Source organism: Ictidomys tridecemlineatus, chromosome 15 (genome assembly GCF_052094955.1).
Source record: "Ictidomys tridecemlineatus isolate mIctTri1 chromosome 15, mIctTri1.hap1, whole genome shotgun sequence".
Classification (NCBI taxonomy): Eukaryota; Metazoa; Chordata; class Mammalia; order Rodentia; family Sciuridae; genus Ictidomys; species Ictidomys tridecemlineatus.
Window position 1 is genome coordinate 17,200,478 of NC_135491.1, and position 22,023 is coordinate 17,222,500.

General features: G+C 55.0%; 2 protein-coding genes across 5 annotated transcripts; one reads left to right on the forward strand and one right to left on the reverse strand.

Annotated features, from left to right (window-relative positions):
* Positions 1-291: 291 nt before the first annotated feature.
* LOC120887934 (inactive serine/threonine-protein kinase TEX14) lies at positions 292-7,452 on the forward strand. Its single transcript, XM_078032900.1, has 15 exons — positions 292-1,129; positions 3,408-3,522; positions 3,836-4,001; positions 4,079-4,233; positions 4,317-4,377; positions 4,454-4,578; positions 4,689-4,781; positions 5,232-5,567; positions 5,645-5,796; positions 5,876-6,226; positions 6,309-6,385; positions 6,473-6,652; positions 6,702-6,920; positions 7,106-7,155; positions 7,246-7,452. The coding sequence occupies exons 1-15, from the start codon at positions 997-999 to the stop codon at positions 7,340-7,342; spliced, it is 2,310 nt and encodes a 769-aa protein (XP_077889026.1). The 5' UTR covers positions 292-996; the 3' UTR covers positions 7,343-7,452.
* Positions 7,453-7,502: 50 nt separating this feature from the next.
* Positions 7,503-20,774, reverse strand: Arhgap33 (Rho GTPase activating protein 33). Of its 4 annotated transcripts, XM_040279416.2 has the most exons (23): positions 20,579-20,774; positions 19,784-19,863; positions 18,508-18,605; positions 18,319-18,403; positions 17,855-17,935; positions 17,614-17,751; positions 17,110-17,202; positions 16,454-16,576; positions 16,289-16,366; positions 16,137-16,203; positions 15,996-16,055; positions 15,754-15,906; positions 15,568-15,670; positions 14,073-14,217; positions 13,912-13,994; positions 13,721-13,828; positions 12,004-12,149; positions 11,203-11,356; positions 10,972-11,117; positions 10,811-10,885; positions 9,223-9,900; positions 8,740-9,131; positions 7,503-8,655 (listed from the first exon to the last, which is right to left on the reverse strand). In XM_040279416.2, the coding sequence occupies exons 2-23, from the start codon at positions 19,859-19,861 to the stop codon at positions 7,876-7,878; spliced, it is 3,864 nt and encodes a 1,287-aa protein (XP_040135350.1). In that variant the 5' UTR covers positions 19,862-19,863; positions 20,579-20,774; the 3' UTR covers positions 7,503-7,875. The 4 variants fall into 4 exon arrangements, with proteins under 4 accessions (XP_040135350.1, XP_040135349.1, XP_077889213.1 ...); XM_040279415.2 differs by having other exon boundaries at positions 7,503-9,131; XM_078033087.1 differs by lacking the exon at positions 15,996-16,055 and having other exon boundaries at positions 7,503-9,131.
* Positions 20,775-22,023: the final 1,249 nt, after the last annotated feature.

Below are 22,023 nucleotides of genomic sequence, written 5' to 3' on the forward strand. Positions count from 1 at the left end.
GATGGTCCCAGCGGATGTCCAAGGGGAGATGCCCTGTGTCTCCCTCAGAAATAGGGTGCAGGGAAAAGGCTAAAGAATCCACGGAGGTGTGTGAGGAGCACGGCAAGACGGCCAAGGAATCTACACAGGGTCAGGAAGGGCCTGCTGCCCCGCAAAAGTTCTTAAAGGGGGGAACATCAGAGCTCAGATGAAAGGGCTGCGTGCGCCCTTTTGCGGGAGGGAAGCTTCTGCGCAAGAGTAACAGGAGCCGCTGGTGCACGTGCGCCTAGATTCCCAACCAGACAGCCATAGTGCGCTGCGGTCACGGTCACGTGGTGGTCACGTGATGTCCACTATAGGGCCCAACGGTAGGTGCAAAGCCACCTGGATTGGGGTCCAGGCCTAGAACTTTTTCAAGCTTCAGGCCCCTCAGTTCTCCCCCAGCCCCTCCCCCAGGCCTCAGACCCCGCCCCAGGCTCCTCCCCCAGGCCTCAGACTCCGCCCCCGGCCCCCTCCCTTCACTAGTCCCTTCACTAGTCCCGCAGCTTGGCCACTCTTACGATTCCTCCTCCCGCCGCACTCAGGCGCCACCTGGCCCTCCTCAGGCGCCACCTGGCCCTCCTCAGGCCCCATCTGGCCCTCGCCCGGGCGGGTAGACCACTCCGCATCTTCCTCCACCGCTGGCCTCTTCCTCCAACCTGCAAGTTCAGAGCCGCCTCCTAAGCCCTCAGACGCTCTTCCAGACTCTGTCACCTTTGCCACGCCCTTCCCCAGCCCCCAGCTCCTCTCCCAGCCTTTATGCTGCCCTCGGGCTTTGATCCTCAGGCCCCCTTACAGCTGACCTTCTGTTGTGGACCACGCTTCCACCCCTATCAAACCCTCCCAAGTCCCCTTCCCACCCGGCCAGTTCTGACTTTATTGCTTTATTGCCCCCAGAGGTGCGGTCCTTCACCTCCTTCTGCCCTCATGAGACCCCCTAGCTGACCCCCGCCTGGGAACTGAGTCCACAGCCCACAGATGCCCTCGCTGCCCTCACGCTTCCCAGTGGAACTGGGCTCCGTGCGGGATCCAGATGCCCAGGTGGGCCGTCTGCATCGTCTGGCCGTGGCCGGGGGCCCAAGCTGGGGTCTGGCCAGGCTCCTGCGGAGAGGTGAGGACCTGGCTGCTGGGAGGCCTGCGGGACAGGACCAAGGGGCGTGGGGTGGGGTGGGTGGGTGTGGAAGGTACAGCTTCAGTTGGCCAGTGAGCAGCTGTATACACCGGCATCTACTGTGCGCCAGACTCAGAAGTCTGAGAAGGGGATTTTAGGGCGAATCTAACTTCTGAATCATTGAGAATGAAATCTGATAGTGGCCTTATAAGAGGAATGAGGATGAGACACATCGGACAAGTGGCTTTTCAGATGGAGTGAAACTTTAATCCTGCGGTATAGGAGCCAATCATGCAAGAGAGAGACAGACAGACAGACCCCGACCCCCTTGGAAGCTGAATGGCCTATGCAAAGGCACTGAAATCAAAGCAAACTGGGCATGTGTGTATCATGGACTCAGGTCCAGATAGTAAAGGGCTTCAGAATGTGTGTGAATTTTGTTGGATTTTGTTCTCAGTGGGATGGAAAACCATTGGAATTGTAAGCAGGAAATTAACATCACAATGAGCATTAAAAATTTACAATTTCTGTTTTCATTGATTTTTGTTAAGTTCTGGCCTATTTCTGAACTTGCTTAGTTGTTGTAATTGTTGATTCTTTTATTTTTCTTAATTTTTATTTTTAAATGTTTATGATTTGTTGGCTGAAAATGGTTAAGGTTTGGTCTTTGCCCTTCAATATTTGAACTCTTAAGTTTCTTTTTCTTCTCTTGAGTATTAACCAGAACTCCCAAACCATGTTGTTGGCAGACATAGTTTTCCTTCTTCTTTTTTCCTCCTTTTAATTAGTGCATTATAGTTATACATAATAGGAGGGTTCATTTTGTCAGAATCGTACATGCATGGAATTTGATTTACTCCATTTCAGTTTCTGGTCCCCCACCTTTTCCTTCCCTTCTTTATCCTTGTTCTTGATATTAAAGGGATTGAGTCTCTGTTTCTGTTTTATCATGCTTGCTATTGGCTTACAATTCTTATCGAGTAAGGGAGTTCCCGTCTATTTTCTGAGGTTCTCTTCCTTCAATTATAAGTTGATATTAACTTATATCAAGTACTTTTTTATCTACTTAAGTATGTGATGTTTGTCCTTTAATCCATGAATGCATTTTATTACATGGATAGCTATTCTTGGGTTGAATAATCCTTGCTTTCTAGAGATAAAGCAATTTTATTTTATTTAGTGTTTTTGTATACATGATCACAAGCAGAATTGATAATATAATTGTATTTTCTGGTTCTGGAAACTCTCATCTGGTTTGGAATTCAGGTCAGATTGGCCTCAGAAAGTGAGCCTTACCATCCTTTTAATTTTTATTGTTTTGGAACAACTTGTGTAAGATTATCTAGTTCTTAAATGATTTGTATTTAAAGAAGATGCCTTTGTGTTGCATGATGAGTGCAAAAACCAATTAGAAGACCATTGCAAAAGATGGGCTTGAGTAAAACATGGTGCAGTGAATGTGGTATTCAGAGATTCTGGAAGGTCTACATTTGATGGGTTTTGAGGTAGAGAGCCAGCCGGGGTGGACCAAGTGCATGATTGATTGACTGTTTCTGCCGAGGACACAGGGATACAAAGACAAGGACACCATGCATTGGCCCTCCTTGGTGCAGGACCTGGAGAAAGAGGAGCTCGGGAATCATGGGGAGGGGCATAGATACAAAGCATGGAGCAGAGGGTGAGTGAATGGGAGGTGGCATCTGGGCAAAGTGATGATGGGGAAGGACACATGGGGGAAGGCACAGGCATTGAGGTGGCAGTGAATAAGAGGTTGCCATCTGGAGTTAGCCTTTAGGTACAGTGTTCAATAATGAGAGATTTCCTTGTAGAATCCAGAAAGTTTGCTTTTCTTGAAGATTGAAGGCTGGATACATGGGACCTGTATATATAATACTGAGTTAGGGTTGGGTGAAGGTTGCCTGTCGAAGACAGTGGGACAATGCACAAGGTTTCGTGACGGTTCCTTCCTCCCAGCCCCATTGTGATCTTGACACCTCTAGGATGAGGTATGGATGCTGCATGACAGGCAGATGTCGCCCCTTGTTCTGTGGACCTAATGGTGATTTTCGGTGCACCTTGTTGAGGATTGAGTCCTCAGCAGCTGGTGCATATATGTGGAGGGGGTTCTGGAACACTGATGGAACCCGGGGTCAGGGGTCACCCAGTCTAGGAGGGACCGTGGAGGCTGGGAATTGGCAAGAATGTTTGCCTGATGGCTCTAGGACCTCTGCCCCAGGAATGCGGGGCAGGGGCAGTCCTAAGTCTTGCTGCCTCTCAGTTGTCCAGGTGGATGGTGAGAACTCTGCTGGGCAGACGGGGCTTTTCCTCTCAGCACTGTTGGGCCACAGCTCTGCCGTGCGGCTTCTCTTGGCCTTTGGCGCCAACCCCAACCAGTGAGTGGACAGGCCAAGATGCCCCCACACACCCAGGGTCCTGAGCCTGAAAGCCAGGACTCCTCTTCTATCCCTTGGTGATCCCCTGGTCCTCTGGGGTAGCCCTTTCTCATCCCTGCTGCTTCCCATGCTCACAGTGGTCCTCCTCTCAGCCCCCCAAAGACCCAATGGCATCCTCAAGTAACCCTTCCCATTCTGGTACCCACTTCCCTTGTTCACAGTGACGCCTCCATCCCCCAAGTCCATCTTCCTGCCACTTTTTGCCCCTGTTCCATCCCTTTCCTAATCTATTCCCACCCTTGTTCTGCCCTAGCCGCTGCCGTGATGGCAGCACACCAGTGCATGCGGGCGCCTTCTCAGGCTGTGGCCTGGTGATGCTGCACCTGCTGCAGGCAGGGGGTGACCTGCGCCTGCATGACCAGCAGGGTCGCACACCACGAGACTGGGCTGAGCAGGGGGGTACCAAACCAAGCTGGGAGGTAAGCAGTGGCGTTGGTGCAGGTGGGGACGTCAGGGCCAGCACTGTACCCAGCCTCACCCACGTGTCCCCAACCAGATGCTGGAGCTGTTGCAACTGTGTCGTGCCCATATGTCAGCACTACTGCATGGTGCTGACCTGGCACCTACTACTTCCCTGGGCCAACTGCAGGCCAGCTCCGGGAATAGCATGTGTGGCTCCCTGTCCTCTCTGTGGCTGGTACAGACAGACAGGTAATGTTCTGCACCCTGGAGAGCTCACCCACCCACCATGCTCAGTTACTCCAGATTCACCCGAAGCCCACCCTTTACTCCAGAACACTGAAGCCAGAGCAGATTAGGAGATCCCCTCAAATCCCAGCTTTGGGGTTTGGCCAGGTAAGTGGGAGGTATTGGGGGAGCGTGGACCACCCTTGTCTTCTTTGTGTCTCATGGTCCTGCTCTCCGTCCCCAGCTGAGCAGCCTGCAGCCGCTGGGGCTGGTCACAGGCATACCCCTGGTGGACCCCAAGGAGCTGCTACCAGCCCAGGGCGAACCTGACCGCACCTACGAGAGCACTTCCCATACCCTCATGGTCAAGTGAGAGCTCCCTCTTGTGTTCTTGCAGCGCCCCCTGCTCCCTGTCCCCCTCACAAGGAAATCCTGCTCCCATGTCTCAGACCTGCCCTCTGCTGCTCGCCATTCTCTAGCCTCCTGTGGAGGAGCCACCCTGTGGCTGTGCGGCGGCTGAAGGTCCCAGGAGCCCACCCTGATGTGCTGCTGGCTGACCTTCAGCACTGCAGGTATCCTGTCCCAGCCTCCCCGCTGCCCAGCCTGCTCCCTGCGCCAGTGTCCACCTGCCCTCCCAACTTCAGCACTCCATTACCCCACGACAGGGCAGTGTGGCGATAGCCATGGTTAGTCTTCACCTCTGGGTGGAACGCAGCATGGAGCCTTCGAGCTGGAGTGATTCCCCTTCCACTGGAAAGTGGATGCCCAGTTCTTTGTGCTGTGTCCCGTGGGCCTCGGAGAGGAGGTGGGCATAGGGAGGGGTAAATGGATGAGGAGTATGGGCTCAGTGCTGGTTCTGACACCACAGGGCTGTGCGACCAGGGTCTCAGGTTTCCCTCTAGCTGGTGGCTGGTGCAAGTGGCCTGCCCCTGGCACAGGGTGGGTGGTGTGTGCTCAGGAACAGAATCCACCCTGTGCAGGTTGGGCCTGCTTGTGAGTGGCCCGCTCTCCTCCCCGCCCAGCACCCTGCACCACCCCAACCTGCTGCTGCTGATGGCACTGAGCCCCTCGGTGGACCTGTCGGGGCTGTGCCTCCTCTTTGAGCCTGTGTGGCTGGGCTCCCTGCACGTGGTGCTGCACTCACAGAGACCAAGTGAGGAGGGTCCCCAAACCGTGCCAGGCTTGCTGCCCGGCCACCTGCTGCTGCAGGTGTTGGAGGCCCTGCTCTTCCTGCAGGCCCGCTGGCGGGCCCACGGTGGACTCACCTCCCATGCCGTGCAGCTGGTGCGGCCAGGCCTGGCTAAGGTGGGCAACCTGGAGCATGGGCGCCCACTGCATCAATGCCGGCTGCGACCCAGGTGAGTGCTTTCGCCACCCGCCTGCCCTGTGAGCCTCCCAGTGGCCACGGCCTCATCAGGCCCCTTGGGCTCCACAGGCTACAGCAGGGCTACCCTTGGGGGAACCAAGGGCTGCCACCACCCCCTGAACTGTACCCATGGCTGCCACTTGAGCTGATCCACGGTGACATGCCTGCCACCACCTCAGATCTCTACAGTTTCTGCATCCTGGCTCAGGAGGTTTTCACTGGTCAGTGAGTGACCACCCTATACCCTGGCCCATTGAGGCATCCCACCTGGTTGGGTTCCCTGATTGTACTTCCTCATAGGAGAGCTGCCCTGGGCTGGGAGAGAGGGGCCTGAGGTGAAGGCTAAGCTGGAGGCAGGTGAGAGCCCAACTCTGGACCCCATGGTACCAGCCCCCTACCAGGCCCTGGTTCAGGCTGGGCTGGGTCTAGGGCCTGCTGACCGCTGGGGAAGCTTGCAGAGTACTCGATACCTGCTGCGGGAGGCCATGGCCCAGGTACAGGAAGGTCAGCAGGGGTTGGGGGTAGTCATGGAATCCCAGGCAGGTTTTTGTCCCCCACAACACGCCTCCTTTCCACAGGACTCATCCCCTGAGGTTGGTTCCACATTGGAGTGGACCACACTGTCCCCTCTACTGCAGGGTTCCCCACCAGGTTAGAGGGAAGGAAGGGTGGTGGTGGTGCTGGGCATAGGGATCTGTGCCTCCCAGTTACAACAGTTGCTCTGTCTCCCCAGAGAAACTGTTCTATGAGGTAGCTTCCAGAGTCAAGACCAGACCCAGGCCTGTGCCAACAGGCCCCGTCCCATCCCAGGTAGGGGCCGGGGAATGGAGGTGGGGGACCAAGGCAGGTGTGGGACACCTGGGTGACCCATGCCCACTGTGCAATTGTTCTCTGCAGGCCCTGGAGACTCCTGAGGCCACAGGCCACAGTAGAGTGCAGAGGAGTACAACCTTGGACTCTGGCAGCAGCTTGACTCTCAGCAGCAGCCCCAGCTGCAGCCCTAGCCCCAGAGCCAGGGGCCACCTGCACTGCTGTCTGGAACCTAGCTCCATAGTATGGTCACCCCAGAGCCCTTGCTAGCCCAATCCCTCCTGCCCAGTAGCCCCCTGGCCCCCCTCTCCTCTGACCAGTGAACCTCCCCACCAGGGACCCTGAACCTGTTACCCCTGACCAACCTGCTTCCCTCAGGGCCCTGCCCTGCCCTCCAGCTTCCAGGAATCGGCCTCCCTGCTGGGGACCCAGAGCTCTGAGGAGCAGTTTGAGAGGAAGTTCTCAGTCAAGATTCAAGCCCTGCAGGGGCTGCTGCAGCACCCATACAGGGTTGCCCCGCTGGACCCCCGGCCCTGTGAGCCCACCCCTGCCTGGTGACCCACAGGGAGGCTTCCACACCTTGGGAGGCTGCTGGCAGGGAAGGCCATGAGGGCAAGCAAAGTGGAGGACCCTGAGCCCACCCACTGTGCGCCTTCCGTTCTTCCAGGCCCGCTGGAGCTGCGAGACCCCCAGGGGCAGCTCAAGCCTTTTTCCCTGCAGGCACCTGGCACTGAACTGATCGCAGAAGGGCTCTTCTCCAGCCTGCAGCAGTGAGAAATGGAGCCCCCGTGGGGGGACCCTGGGCTCCTCCCTCATCCCTGAGGTGACTATGGGTCTCTCCCTGCCCCACTGCTCCCCAGGATGGACCTTCTGGAGGAGATCATGGCAGAGCTGCAGAGTGGATGCCAACTGGAAGAAGAGCCCAGCCTCAGCCTCACCCCTGGCACAGATTGCTAAGGCGCCAATGTCCTCTCCCTGAGGATATCACCCCCCTGCAGCCTTCCAGTAGAGAATGACACCCCCTCAAGTGCCTAGAGGAAAGAAAATGAAGATAAAGCAACCCCCAACCCTATGTCTTTTTCATTTGCCAAGTCTGGCCCCAGCATGACACAACAGCCACATTTTCACCATTTTTATTCATTAATTTTGTCAGATGGTTTAGTGGGGCACACGAGGAAAGGAGGCAGGAGTTGTCCCCCTACCCCCTGTGCACAATCAGGACAGGCAGGAGGCTCCCAGAGGAGGAGAGAGAACAGGGTGTCGGCCTAGCCCTCCCTTGGATTTGTGCGAGAGCCCCAGAAGGGGGATGGTGGGGAGATAGGCACCCTTCAGCCAGGGTGGACACTGATTTGAGGGACCATCAGAAGCAAGTTACAAAGTTAGAAACCGGGGGTAGGGCTCAGGAACTCAAGTAAATACAAAATGAGGGATTGGGCTGGGCTGAGTCACTGAGGGCGAAGGAGGGGAATAAGGTCCTTGTCAGCTCTGGCTCAGCAGTAGCTTCGGGTCTGGCCCTCAGAATGGAGAGACCAGCTAGGCGTGGGGTAAGGGGGTGGGGGACCAGCCCCCTCCCCTCTCTGACCCCCATTTCTATACAGAGACCCTCGGTGGTGCTCACCCCCTCTCCCATAGGCTGGCGGGGCTGCCCTGTAGAGCAGGAGAGGCTCTGGAGGGCCCCAGGGGCCAGGTACCCTGTGAGGGGTACGGGGACCCCAAGGTGCCCGCTGCTTCTGGGGAAGGCGGGGGGCTGGGGGTCCGGGATCTGAACGACTTCGGGGGTGGGCCGGAGGGGAAGAGGAGGAACAGGAAGAGGCAGGTGAAGGACCCCTGGGCCCTAGGGCTAGGTTGACATAGAGGGGCTCAGGCCGGGTGGGACGTCGGGCAGAGTGCTGTGGGGCTGAGTAGCCAAGATGGTCAGGGGGAAAGCAGGAGGGGGGTGGGGGGTAGCTGACCAGGAAGTCAGGGGACCTGTGGAGTGGTGGTGACTGGCCAAGCATGCCATATGAGGCATTGAGCCTATCAGGGGGCATGGAGCGAAAGGGACTCCAGGACTGGGTAGGGCCCGCGTAGGAGGACCCCTCGCTTGCCCCAATCTCATAGTACAGGTTCTCTCCCCTGTCTGGAGGGCCCAAGGAATTCCTCCAGACTGGGGCTGGGGAACTGGGCTGGAAGGATGAGGGGCCCAGGGGATACAGGCCTGGTTTGGGGGCCCCAAGGAATGGTGGCAAGCACTCCCGGGGGGCTGGGGAAAAGAAGCCAGGAGTAGGAATCTGTGAGGGGACAGAACATGGGGACTGAGCTGCCATCTCTGGGGCATCTCTGCACCCCCCACCTGCCCTGAGCTGGGCACTGACCTGTGCTGGGCCTCTGAGTCCCCTCCTTGAGGTCCCCATGGGCCGCTGGCTCCTCACCAGGCTCCCATCACTTTGTTGTCTTGGTAGGTAGGATGGGGGTCCTGGGGCCCAGGCACCCGAGTGCGCCAGGGAGTGAGGGGGGGGCCCACTCCCTGAGATCCCCACGGGCTCCCCGCCTACTTCCAGGGACAGTGAGCGGCGGAAAGGGGAACGGGGAACAGATGGTGTGCCCCCATGCTCCTGTTGGCTCTGTCGCTCGGCCACCTGCTGAGCCCGCTCAGCCAGGGCCAGAGCCATGAGGCGTGCTGGGTTCTTGGGGGGTGGAGGTGGGGCCCCCCCAGGGCGCAGGAGGGTCAGGGGTGGGGGTAGCAATGGTGAATCCATACCAGGACCTACAGAGAAAGGAATGGGAAGGAAGTCAGCTGTGTTCTGGGACAACCTCAGGGTCTATGAGAGTTATGAGATGGACCAAGCAGGACTCACCATGCTGGCCCTGGGTTCCCCGGGGACTAGGCAGTGCCAGCTTGCTGCTGATCTCCTGTTGACAGGTGTCACTCAGTTGGGTCTCGGCTCCACGCAGCAGCAGGGGGATAAGATGGGGGCGCAGGCCCGGGCCAGGGCTGAGTGCTGGTGTTGGGGTGGCTGAGGCAGGTGTTCCCCCAGCCCCCAGCAGTTCTAGGACAGCAGGTGGCACTGATACAGCCAGGGGCTCTGAGATGTCCAGGGCAGTGGGTGAAGCAGGACTGGTGGGCCCCCGAGGTGAGAGAGCCTGGGGCGTCACCCTAGGTGGGAAGGCAGAGGCAGAGGCCGGGGGTGCTGGGCTGGCAGGAGGTGCAGGGTCCCCTGGGGTGGGGCTGCTGCAGCGAAATGTAAGGGGATCAAAGTCAAGCCCCCGCAGTCCCTCCAGGCAGCGTGGTGGGCTGAAGTCCAGTTCATCACCATCATCTAGCCAGGCTGAGGTGCGGTGTGAAGGGGACCCAGAGTGTGGCCCCAGGCCAGCTGCTGAGGACTTGGAGGAGGAAGAGGAGGAAGAAGAGGAAGAGGAGGAAGAGGAAGAAGACGAGGAGGACAGGCTCTCGCAGGAACCAGCAGGTGCTGGGCCCACAGGGAAGGCGTCACTGCTGGAGTGGGGTCGCCGTAGCCTGTGCAGCCTCTGGAGGCCTGGAAGGGGCACAGTTAGAGACCAGACGTCAGAGCAAACAGGACACAGGTCCACAGAAAGGCAGGAAGCAACACAAGAGGCACTTCCCTAGAGAGGGCCAACTAGGCCATGGATTTAGGAAGAATTGTTCAGGCAAGACCACGAAGAGACCATTCCAGATCCCAAACAAGAATGGAGTCTTGCTGCCCCAGGGTCTGTGAGCTGCTGGGTGTCCAGATGGGACTGTTTGGGGAAAGCAAGTCACCCTTGTTCTGTAATTTAAATGTGTGCAGACCCTACAGTAGAGCACCTCTACTCCTGGGAATGTGGCACAGCAAACTATGACAGGGATTCCTCACCCTGGGGATTTAGGATGGGACACCACCCCAGAATAGAAAGCAATGGGCTGAATCTGGGCTATGCTCAGCAACATGGATGGCAGTTCGTAATGGAGCTGTGAATGAAAAATTCATTCTGTAGACAGCATGATACCTCCTCGCTCCTTTCTTAACATTTCCTGTAAATAGCATCAGAACTGAGCAATATGTTCTTTACACATATACTTGTATGTGATAAAACCTTTAAGCAAGTTCATGATCAGCATCAAATTTAGAGGATGGGGGAGAGGGAAGGGGCTCCTGGGCAAGATACTAGGGCTCTTCTAGCTGTGCTTAGGGAGTTGGTGGGTATTCATAATATTTAAATTTTTTGAAAAGGAATGCATAAACAAAAGACTGTTTTAAAGGAACCTGGATGAGCCAGGAGGCAGAGTGTATAGTGGATTTTAGCCAACTCATTGTACCTAAAGTTCAGATTTTAAAAATTTAAACATTCAAGAATCCTCCCAAATCTGAAATATAACTTTTGGGGACAAAACCGGGGCTTCAGTTCCCCTATGATGCTTGGGCACATGTAGGGCCTACTGCTCACCAGCACCGCTGGCCTGGGATGACAGAGACTCTTCACTCTTGGCAGATCTCAGTGTGACTGTGTCGGGTCTACTGCCTGTGAGGAGAGGTAGGAGAGGTAGGAGGGCCTCCACACACCATCCCCCCACCCCCTGTGCCAACTGCACAGCCACAGCCACTGACCTGAAGGCTGCGGTGGAGCTCTGGTACCCCCTAGCCAAGGCAGGGGCTTCTTTCGGGGGACACTGGGGCCCCGGCCTAGAGCAAAGAATGTCTTCCAGCTGCTACCCCCTGGCTTCCGCTGTTTCTCACCTCTGTCCCTTTTCCTCCTGGGGTTTGGGTGAGAAACAAAAGGCAATCTGAGTCACGGTGCACCTCCAGTCCTCCTCCCCGTTTACCCAAAATCCCATTCACCTTTCCACAGGTGAGGCGGGGGCCTTGGGAGCTGTGGGCTCAGTGGGTGTTCCCAGCCGACCCTGGGTGCGAGCCTGAGCTTCCTCCAGTGTCAGCAGGCGAGTGGAAGGGCCACTGCCCGCAAGAGACTTGGGCCTGGGGAGGAGGCAGCGGCCTGGGGAGGTCAGAAAGGGGGAAACTATCAGCTTTGGGGTCACTTAAGGCTATAGGCAAAGCCAAGCGCCACAGCCCAAGCCCCAGCCCGCAGCATGCCCACCCGGGCTGGCAAGGCAGGGGGCCAGGGTGGATCAGGCGGGAATGGGGATGGGGCAGCAGGCAGGCGAGGAGGAGAGGTGAGGCAGAATGAGCTGATGAGAAGGCAGCTCCCAGCAGCCAGCAAGGGCAGCGGCTCTGGTCAGTTACCTCGGGCCAGAGGGCCCTCCGACGAGCTGAATCCTGACTGGGCTGGGGTCCCGGGCAGGGCAGGGAGTCTGGGCAGGGCCCAGGCAGGGTCAAATCTGGGGACCTCCCACTTCCTCCCAGGTAGACCCATGGCCCCAAGTGCCCCCAGGAGCTATAAGGGGTGAAAGAAGAACGGCGTCCTGGCCAAGAAGTGGGGATCCTGAGCGTAGGAGCTGAAATGAGAAGGAGGGGGCGGGGGGGGGCAGGGAGAGGGATGGGCCGGGCGGGGTCCTCAAGGAGTTGGGAGGGAGGTCCGGCTTCAGTGGGGTAGGGATAGGGCTGGAGCCCACCTGCCCTCCCACTGCTGCCCTGACGTTGGGTGGGCAGTAGCCAAGACATCAGAGGGTAGGATGGGCATACCTGCAGGGTCAAGGCCAGCAGAGGTGAAGGTGTCACTGAACAGGACCTCCACATGGGTGAGCAGGAATTCCACCACCACAGACTGTACCCGAACCTCCCGGAAGGCTGCTGCTCCACCCAGCCCCACTGACTCCAGCTCCATGGACCTGGGAGAAGAGAAGGGGGCAGGCACCTAAAGCCTGGGCTGGCAGGTTCTGGGTGGGCAGTGTGGGGAACCAATGAAGTAATGACTGTCTGTTCAACACCTCAGACTTTCCTGAACTAATCACATGTGAAACTGAGTGCCCAGCCTTTCCCCAAGCTTCCCTACTTGGCCCCTCTCTTTCCTTCATACCCACATCCAATCTGTCAGCAAAACCTGTTGGTTTCACCTATAAAATCTACCCAGAATCTAACTCTTCTCCTCTCTACTATACCCTGGCTGCTATGGTTTGGATCACAAATGTCCCCCATAAGGTCCCCAAGGTGGTGTTTATTGGGTGGTGGTGAAACCTTTAAGATGCGGAGCTAGTGGGAGGTCTTTAGGTCATTGAAGGCATGACTTTTAAGGGGGATTTGGGGATCTTAGTCCCCTCCTCACTTTTTTTTGTGTCCTGGCCATTAGGTGCTATAATGTGTTGCTTCGCCACTGGCCAAAGCAACAGGGCCAATTGATTGTGAACTGAAACCTCCAAAACTGTGAGCCAAAATAAATCTTTTCTCTTTATAAGTTAATCATCTCAGTATTTCATTACAGTGATGGAAAGCTGACTGACACACTAGCCCAGAGTCTGTTCCCTTCCACATGAACATCAGAGCACCTCGTCCCAGGCCTCCTGTTCCTATTCCTGTCCCCAGAGTCTATTCCTACCTGTAGCAAGAGGGAACCTGTGAACAAAACTGAGTCAGATCAGGGCCTTCCCTGTTCAGAGCCCCATCCCAGCTGCACCACACTCCAGCTAAAAGCAAAATCCTCACTATGATCTGTGAGTCACGCCTCTATCTGGTCTGATTACTTCTCTGACCTCATCTTTACCTCCCCTCAATTCCTCAATTCAGCTCCAGCCACATCGGCCTCCCTGCTGTTCTTCCCACACATCAGGGTCCATCCCAACTTCTGTTTGCACTCACTGCTCCTCTGTTTGGCTTGTTCCTTCCCAGAGTGCACACACCCTACATAGGTCTTGACTCAAATCTTACCTTTTCAGTGCAGTCTTCCCCACCCACCTTATGTAAAATTGTAGACCTCCTTCTCTGAACCCTTGGTCTTTCTTTTCTGTTTAATTTCTCCCATATTTTTTGTGCCCTTTTTTGATGCACCACCTGTTTTACTTATTTGCATGTTTCCCAGAACATGGAACTCCTCCAGGATTCAGGATACAGATTTTACCTGTCTTGGTTAGCAGCAGATCTGCCAGGGCTTACCTTGCTGCTGACCATAAAAAAAAAAAAAAAAAAGGAAAAGACATAAGCCTTCTCTGCCATTCTATCTAGAAACTTCAAACCGCCATGACTTGGTACACTTCCCTTCCTGACTCCTCTCTTCCTTCTTGGTATCAGACATTACATTGTATTTTTCTTCTTGATGATTCATTGTCCATTTCCTCCCTGGGAATGTGGGCCCCAAGAGGATAGGATCTTGCTCACTTCTATATTGCAAGTGCTAAGATCAGGGCCTGGTACATGGGAGTTACTTGAAAAATATGAAGAGGGTCATGCTGGTAAGCTGCTGGTTTACCGTAGGAGGTTGGGTGCCCAGACAATGGCCAGGTTGCGGGCATGCATGCTGGTGTTGGCACTATGTCGTGCCATTCGAGCCAAGTGCCTCAGCAGGTACTCCAGAGTCCTGAGAAAGGGAGCAGAGGGGGACAGCTGAGCCTTAGCCTCCTTGGAACCTACCACAGTCCTTCCCTGCTGCTCCCAGTTTACCTGTAGTGTGGTGGGGGCAGCTGCTGGATGACATCATGGACTCGAACCAGGCGTTCCTCCTCCCCAGGCACTGACATGGCCTCCTGAGATGGTGGACAGGCATGATGGGGCTGGGCCAGACACATCCCGCACCCTCCAACCTTGCCAGCTCCCTTACTCACACTGAACTTCCCATAGAGTTGGTAGGTGAGCAAGGGATTTGGCAGCTCTCGGAAATAGAGCTTGCAGAGGGAGGAGACGCTGTGGATGTCCTGAAGGAAGGCGGGGCCAGACAGTTCAGGGATCCTCTCACTGTCAAATTCATGCCTGAGGTCATTAGATCCAGAGGAGGAAGGTTCAGATCAAACTGGCTCACCTGGCTATATTCCCCTAGCCCTACCCCAAGTTCCCGCAGACGAATATAACTGTCTTCCCTAGGCCCAATGCTGAGCTACCCAGAGAGAGAACCTTACAATCCCCCCAAAAAAACCTTGTGTGGCAAAGACAAGGGCGCCCCATTTTAAAGAAGAGGACACTGAGGCTCTGGTGTGTGATACCTCTGCCTATAGCTACTGAAGGCTGACTCCAGAGCGACCATGTTCCTACCATGAAGTTGTGTCATTCATCTGACTTTAAGCAGTCACTGGAAAATGCAGATAGCAACCCCCTACTCATAACTCTGGTGGGTCCCAGTGCTAGAAGGTGAAGCTCCTGTGTAGAACAATCTCCTGCTGGTCTCACTGCTCCTTCGGGCTTTGAGCTCTCACTTCATGGCCTCTGGCCTCCCTTGCTGTATTTTGTTTTTCAATACTGGGGATTGAACCCAGGGGCACTCTACCACTGAACCCCTAACGTTTTTTTATTTTAAGACAAAATCTCACTAAGTTGCCCAGGCTGGCCTTAAACTTGCTATCCTCCTGTCTCAGCCTCCCCAGTAGCCTGAGTTACAGGTGTGTGCCACCATCCTCATTCCTTCCCACTACTAGACTGTTATGAAGGCTGACTCTTCTTGGCTTAGAATCCTTCTGTGGTTCTCCCTGGCTCAGAATAAAAGCCTAAATCCTAACAGTCACGAAAAAGCAGGGCACACACTGCCAACAATCTCCACCCCATCACCTGCTGCTATCCTCCCTGTGCTGGTTGCTTGCTCCACTGTGACTGCTTTTCCCAGGAGATCCACGTGGCCTGTTCCCTCACCGCCTCCACTGCTCTTCCCCATGAGGCGCCTCTGCCCACACTATCTAAAACTGCAATCCTCCTTCCTGGTTGATCCTCCTTACCCCTAATCAATTCTTCTCCAAAGCATCTGTCACCTTCTAGTAAACTCTTATCATTTTTTTTTCTTTTTTTGCTCTTTTCTCCTTCTAGTATGTGAGCCCAGTGAGGGCAGAGGTTTCTGTCTTGTTCTCCATTACCAGTGTGGACTAGTGCTCAGTATGTGGCAGGTGCCCAGAGAAGGTTAATCCCTCTGCTTATGCTAATTCTACTCTCACCTTTCAGGCCTTAGCTGGGGTGTCACTTCCTCGAGGAAGCCCTCCCTCCCAGACCCCAGCTTTTATTCACCCCTTCTCTGTGCCTTCCTAAATTCCCATAACTATGAACCTGGCACAAAGTACAGAGCTGGACTAGAGAGGAGCTCAGTGAATCTTATGGAAGGGGTTGGTGGAGGGCCCTCACCGCAGTCTTTGGATGTTGGAGGACACGCCTGAGAGCCTGTAAATTCCATCCACCACTCCGTGGGCCTCAATAAACTCAGAGCAGCAGCGTAGCACTTGGGGTACTGGGGGGAAGCAACAGAGTCAGGGCTGGGAGGTAGCATCCTAGATAAGAGGGGTGGGGTGGGGTGGTGGACCCAATTCTCACCATCCTGGCCTGAGTTGCTGAGGTGTTCTCCAAGGTCACAGCCAAACACTCTCTGCCGCAAGATTCCCCGCTGCCTCAACCGCTGCCGAGAAGGGCGGGAGCGCATGAAGGTTCGGAGGAGACCAGCTAGCTTCCCACGAGGTCGAGGTACAGCTGTAGGGGAAAGGAAGGCTCCGTAGGGTCAGCTCAGTCATAAGCCTGGTGGGGCAGGGGGAACAGACCTGACCCCTGGTTTCCATTACCTGAGGTCAGAGAGGAGAGACCCTGGGGAGCTGGGATGCCACACAGGGGACCATCAGCATCTGCGGGGTGGACAATGGGTGGAAAGGATGGATGGTAGGCAGAGGATGCGGGGGGCCTCCCATTCTGTCCACGGCACTTACCTGCTTTTAGGCCTGGACCCGGCCGCTCTGTGAAGAGTTCTACACACTCACTGGGGAAGAAGCCAACCTGAGGAGGAGGCACTGTCAGTGGCTGGGCCACCTAACTTGGCATGGCACCCTAGACCCACATGTCCAAAATAAGCCAGGCTCACCTGGAAACCTCGCTTGCCTCGCCACCAGCTCCGATCCTCTGTGGGTGGCATGTCAATCACTGAGACAATGTCTCCTACCTGGAAATGAGCAAGTGGGAGTAGGGGGGTCAGAAGGGGCAGGGGAAGTGGGGAGCCCAGTTGGAGCCTGCTTGCCCACAGCCTCACCTCAAAGGATAACTCATCTGGTGCCTGAGCTGTGTACCGTTTGACCACATGGGCAGCAGCCACTGCAGGGATATTGAGTGAGGCCTCCTCGCTGAGGAGCAGTCGCCGGCCATGATTGTCCAGCTGAGAGGGAGGTAAGATGTAGGAAGGAGAGGTCAGAAGAAAGAGTTAATAAAGTTAATAAAGCAGTGATGTCACTGCTTGTCCCCCGACTTAAGAGCCTCTGTCACTCAGAGCTATTGGTCAATCACCTAAATTCCTGCCCCCTGCCTTTAAAACAATTCTCCCTTTTCTCACACTTGACAAGTCCCAGGACTCTTCTGACCCCAAGACCTCACCACATACTCCAGCCCCTGGAGTGTTTTTACTATCTAAAACCCCTCTGGTTGAAACCAGGTGTTCTTTGAGTTACAGCCCAATCCATTTCTAACTGGGATACCTTTAAATACTCAGGTGCCCATAGTCCAACACCTGCTAAAACACAGACACACATAGACACATACTTCTCTCACAGGCGCCCACATAGACACTAAAATACCAACGCTTCCCTCACTCTGGCTCCTTTCTTTTCTGTGCCCACACACACTCCCAGCTGGTTCTCACACCTCAGACACCCTAGCTTTCTCCTAATTCCAAGACCCTCTGCCCATGCCCACCTCCATCCAGGTGAGCACAGGCCCACAGTTGAGGTTACTGTCCACCAGTCCTGATAGAGTCTCCAGGTACTGTAGCAGCAGTGGTACCAGCATCTGTGGGCAGGTTGTAAAGGGCAGGCTCCTGTGAACAGATGCTGAGAGAGCCTCTGCCCTCCCACACTGCCCTGGCTCATCTCTGGGCAGGATCAAAATTCAACCTGGATGCATGGGTGTTGAAATATTGTCACATCAATTGGTAAACAAGCTGTGCTAAGCTCCAGTGCGCAATTGATACGGCTATGCTAACCCTCCTGTGGAATCTCTGGACCTTCCCACGATCCTAAAACTAAAGGAAGCCTCCAGAACCCTTTTATATTTCTAAGGCTTCTCCACTCTGATTGGTTGGGACTCAGACCATATCAATCTTTAAATATTTATCTATCCCCCCCACCATGGTGATTTCACTCATGCCTAGTGAAGACACACCAATGGCTGAGGCAGGGGCTGAGACAACAAGTATGTTACCTGAGCAGCCCTGGCACCCTCTGGGGGTGGGGGGAGCTCTGGGAGGCAGGAAAACCTTCGGTCAAATATGCACCTATGGAGATGGGCATCCAGGGAACGGAAGTCATCATAACTACGGAGAACTGGCCAAGAACGGCCCTGTTGGAGCAAGAGGGACAGAAGAGAACAGTGGTCCCATTACATTGAGCAGGACCATGGCAGCCAGTTCCTTAGGCTACATGAAAAGCAAGAGTGGCTTTACCTGACAGGTCACCTGCACCCCAAACACCAGCTCATTCTCTCCAGAGAGGCTGGGGCCTTCACGTTCTGGAGATAGGAGGAGCTGCAGAGGGAAACAAAGGCCCACATGAAGGCCTCACTTTTGTCTCAATCCTGACCTCTCTAAATTGGCACTATCTTGGGATGGGTGTCATCCTCCTGAACCTTCCCAAGGATAGGACTTAGTGATCTTTTGGTCAGAGTATAGGGCTCTGGTACAGAACAGATAACTAAGAAAAAAAATCAGTGAATGAATAAGTCAAATAACAATTGGATGAACAAATGAGCAGCTCTCCCCATCTGCCCTAGCCCCTGCAACTCCTGCTACTGACTGCTCAGACAGGAGGAGCAGCTAGTATAGTAACAGACTTCAGTGATAAAGCAGTTGATATTGGTTCATGTTTGGGTAGGATCTCACCTTCCTACCTGGATGCAAAGACCCCATACCTGAATGTGGCCAAAGTCAACGTTCTCATAGTGGAAATGGGCACAGTCAGCCAGGCGGGGGAAGGGACCTCGAGGAGCTGAGAGCCTGGGAGAAGGTGACACATCACCAATGACTCCCTCCTTCAGGCTCCCCCCTTCTTTAAGCTTCCCTTCCTCCTAAGCTAAATCTTTTCCTCCATCACCCCTCACCTCTTCCCAGGCTTCCCCTTCACATTGGGCCCCCCAGTTGGGGGTACAGGTTGCACTGTGCCTTCCCCTGAGCCATCCAAGCTGTCAGTGCTGCGGGCCTGTAGAGCAGAGAGAAGAATCAGAGGCTCCCAGAGATGGGAGCAAAGAGACAAAAGGAGCATTGTTATCTGCCAGCCTGGACCTACAGGCCCAGGTTGCTCCTTGCTCCACGTTTTCCTGAGCATGGGGCAAAATGGTAGGTCACCAGGAGGTAAGGACTGGACTGAGGATAGGCTTCTTCATGTGTAGTCTAGAGTGGAGGACTAGAGGAACAGGGGCCAAAGCATGAGTCATCAACAGGAGAGAGAGCATGATGGGCTCAGCTCTCCCTGTTTAAGACCCGTCAGGAGCCTCTGCAGGGTACAGTTATCTCCTGCCACACTCTGGACATTCACAGTTCACATCTTGTCAGTCCTATACTTCCAACCTCTCCCTTCCTTCCAGATTCTTCACAAGTGCTAGGATCACCCAAATTTGGCCCTGTCTATCCATAGATCCTGGACCTTCAATGGCTCTCTGCTGTCTTCAAGATGAAGTTGGAAGCCTCTGGTCTGATATTCAAACTTCTCTAAATTGGTTTCTGTTTACCTCTCCAGTCCTGTCTCTCCCCATTGTCCCTACTCTCAGAGCTCTTGAACTTCTGAGAGTCCAACAAAAGCACCACCTTCTTCTCATTTCTTTCTATGCTTTTGCACATGCTATTTCCTCAGCCTGGAACCTTTGTCCCTACCCTGTCATTAGGTCCTCTCCTCACCCCTCAGGCCTCAACTCACATGTGTACTACTCCAGAAAGACTTTATTGATCTTTTAGGCTATACTAGGCATCTCTTCTAGACTCTCTCCATCCTCTGAGGTCCTCCAATCCCAAGCTCCACAACTTTACCTGACTTTGTCCCATCATAGCCATGAGCACTCCTGAGATGCCACTATCTGGTGACAAGCCCATCTCCCCCACTGGACTTTTTATCTCCCCAGAAACAGGGCCCCAGGATGAGACACCCCAGCACACCCAGCACAGAGGTGGGCACAGTTGCTACTCTTCATAGGGAAGATCATTCTGCATTCTACTCAGGGTCTGCAATGCCCAGTGCCAGCCCCATTGTACAGCATGGGCTAGGTAAAACCTGATGAATAAATTAGCCAACTACCAGATGGGAATTCAGGGATTCCCCACATTGGGCTCCAGCTTCTCCCTCCTCCATGTCCCTGCAACCCGGAGTTCATCCCTGGGTCTCACCCTCAGGGTCTGTCCCCTGCCAGCCCATGAAGCTCCCCAAGGCAGGATGGGATCTGACTCTCTCTGTGCCTGGAGCATGTCTGTTGAGTGAGGGAATGAGGTACGAATGGATGAATGGATGAATGGTGGGAGAGGGAGCCAGTGGAGGAGGGGAGATGAGCACAAGAAGATGGAGAGGACCCAAGGATCAAGGGGAGGTACAGTACTGGCTTGTTGGGTGGAGTAAGGAGGGGAGCGGCTGGAAAGGCTAAGGTAAGGGTTCTGACAGATGGGGGGTGGGGGATTGAGAGGAGCTGGGATGGGGGTGAAAATGAGGGAGAAGGAGAAGAAAAGGGTCAGGCTGAGGATGAAGCCGGTGGGGGTGGGGCTCAGGAATGAGAAAGGGGCTGTTGGGAGGAGGAGGGGGCTAGACCAGGGGGGAGTGAGGGTGTGGATGAGGATGCCGAGGAAGGCGCTGGAATGGAGACTGGTTTCCAGGGAGCCTCAGCAGACCCCTGCGGGGGCCACTCGCGTGGCGCGGGTCCTTCCCTGGACCAGTCCCTCCTCGAAAGCCTGGGTCCTCGGCCACTGTCAGCCCCATTTAGGGCGCGGAGAGGGATGCGCGGAGGGGGCGGGGTCGAGGTAAGGGCTCGGACCCAGGACCTGGCCTGGGGACTAGAGGGATCGCGACGAAGGGTGAGGGGCGGCGCAGGCCGAGGGTCCGGGCGGGGCCAGGGGCGGGGCGCGCAGGGAGGGGCCGCGCACGGACAGAGTGACACGCGGACCGACAGACTGACGGCCGCGTGGGCCCCTCACCACCATAGTCGCGTAGCCTCCGTCAGGCCCCGGCCGCGCTAGACCTCTCGTTCATGGTCCTCGTCGCCGCAGCCGCTGCCGCCATGGCGACACAAAGGGGAGGGCGCGAGCCGCGCGCGGGCGGCTGCAGACCCCGCCCCTAACGGCCGCCGGTGGTTTCAGCGCGCGCCCCACGAGGGCGGGGGGATAACGGGGACGCGGCGCCGCTTCTCATTGGCCCCACCCTTGGCCTTTTGGCGACGCCACGCCCACCTGGAGTTTTTTCATTGGCTTTGTCTTGGGTACCACCCCCGCCTCTGTCTCTCCTCTCGATCCCACCCCCGAAGTTTGACAGCGCCACGCCCATGACTGCTTTTTATTGGCTGTCATCCTCCTCCTGAGACACACCCCCAGGTTCTTTATCCTTTGCTTCCGACATTTCTAATATTAAGCAATAGACCGTCCTCTTGACTCTCAGTGATCACTACTCCGACATTCTTAATTGGATTCTCCCACGGCCTTAGGGTTTGGGTCCAGTCCTCGAGCAGCTTTTCAAAGCCTCGGTCCTCGACTCCCACCTTGTCAGTCCAGACCCTGACCCCACCCACGGAATCAGGAGGGCGCTCCGCCCACTTTTTTTTTTTTTTTTTATTGCCTCGCACACCCTGCCTGCGTGGGATAAAATCTTCAGTCCTCTACGACTTGCCTTCGGCGTACCCACTGGACATTTTCCTCGTCTCCCCTTCTACTGCTTCTACTGCTTATTACAAGCATCCTCGACTCCTTTGTCCTGGAGAAAGGTTTAACCCGAAATGCTAGAACATGATCTTGCCTCCCATAAAGCCACTCTCAATTATTCCTACAACAGATTGAGCCATGACCAGGAAACACTCTGTAACAATGCTCTTTCCAAGAGGACGCTGTCGTTGGTCATACCCTCAGAAGAGCCTTCACCTCAAGAGAGCATACGTTGGTTTATTCACTCACTCATTCCATAAAAAACTCCGACCAATTTTGTGAATACATCAACAATCAAAACGGGAAAATATACCCTCTCCACACTGAAACTCAAAGCTGATGGGAAAAGACAATGAACAAATATTTTAAAACAGCCGGGCACAGTTGTGCAAACCAGTGATCCCAGCCACTGGAGAAGCCAAGACAGAAGGATTACAAGTCTGAGGCCAGGCTAGGTAATTTAATGAGACAGTCTAAAAAAATGGACCAAGGCTGGCCTGGGGATGTAGATCAGTGCTGGCCCAGGTTGAATCGCCAGTGACACACACAAAGAACCATGAAGTATCCTGTTGAGAAGTGTGACTATGTTGAGGCAGCCATACTTTGAGGAAGTCCAAATCAATGGAGAGAGGCCATATGAGCATTACAGTCAACAGTCCCAGATGAGTCTAGTCTTTTAGTTTTCTGAGCCCTGAAGTGGTGCCAGATTGTCAATGAAGAAGTTCCAA

Excerpts from the sequence above, each read along its gene's own strand:
- Arhgap33 (XM_040279415.2), bottom strand. The coding sequence starts at position 19,861 with ATGCTCCAGGCACAGAGAGAGTCAGATCCCATCCTGCCTTGGGGAGCT. Across the intron at positions 17,752-17,854 it reads GGGTGCAGGTGACCTGTCAG|GGCCGTTCTTGGCCAGTTCT; the intron begins GTAAAGCCACTC and ends TTGCTCCAACAG. Across the intron at positions 15,907-15,995 it reads TCTCTCCTCTCTGACCTCAG|CTGTACCTCGACCTCGTGGG; the intron begins GTAATGGAAACC and ends TTTCCCCTACAG.
- LOC120887934 (XM_078032900.1), top strand. The coding sequence starts at position 997 with ATGCCCTCGCTGCCCTCACGCTTCCCAGTGGAACTGGGCTCCGTGCGG. Across the intron at positions 3,523-3,835 it reads TTTGGCGCCAACCCCAACCA|CCGCTGCCGTGATGGCAGCA; the intron begins GTGAGTGGACAG and ends GTTCTGCCCTAG. Across the intron at positions 4,378-4,453 it reads CAGCTTTGGGGTTTGGCCAG|CTGAGCAGCCTGCAGCCGCT; the intron begins GTAAGTGGGAGG and ends CTCCGTCCCCAG.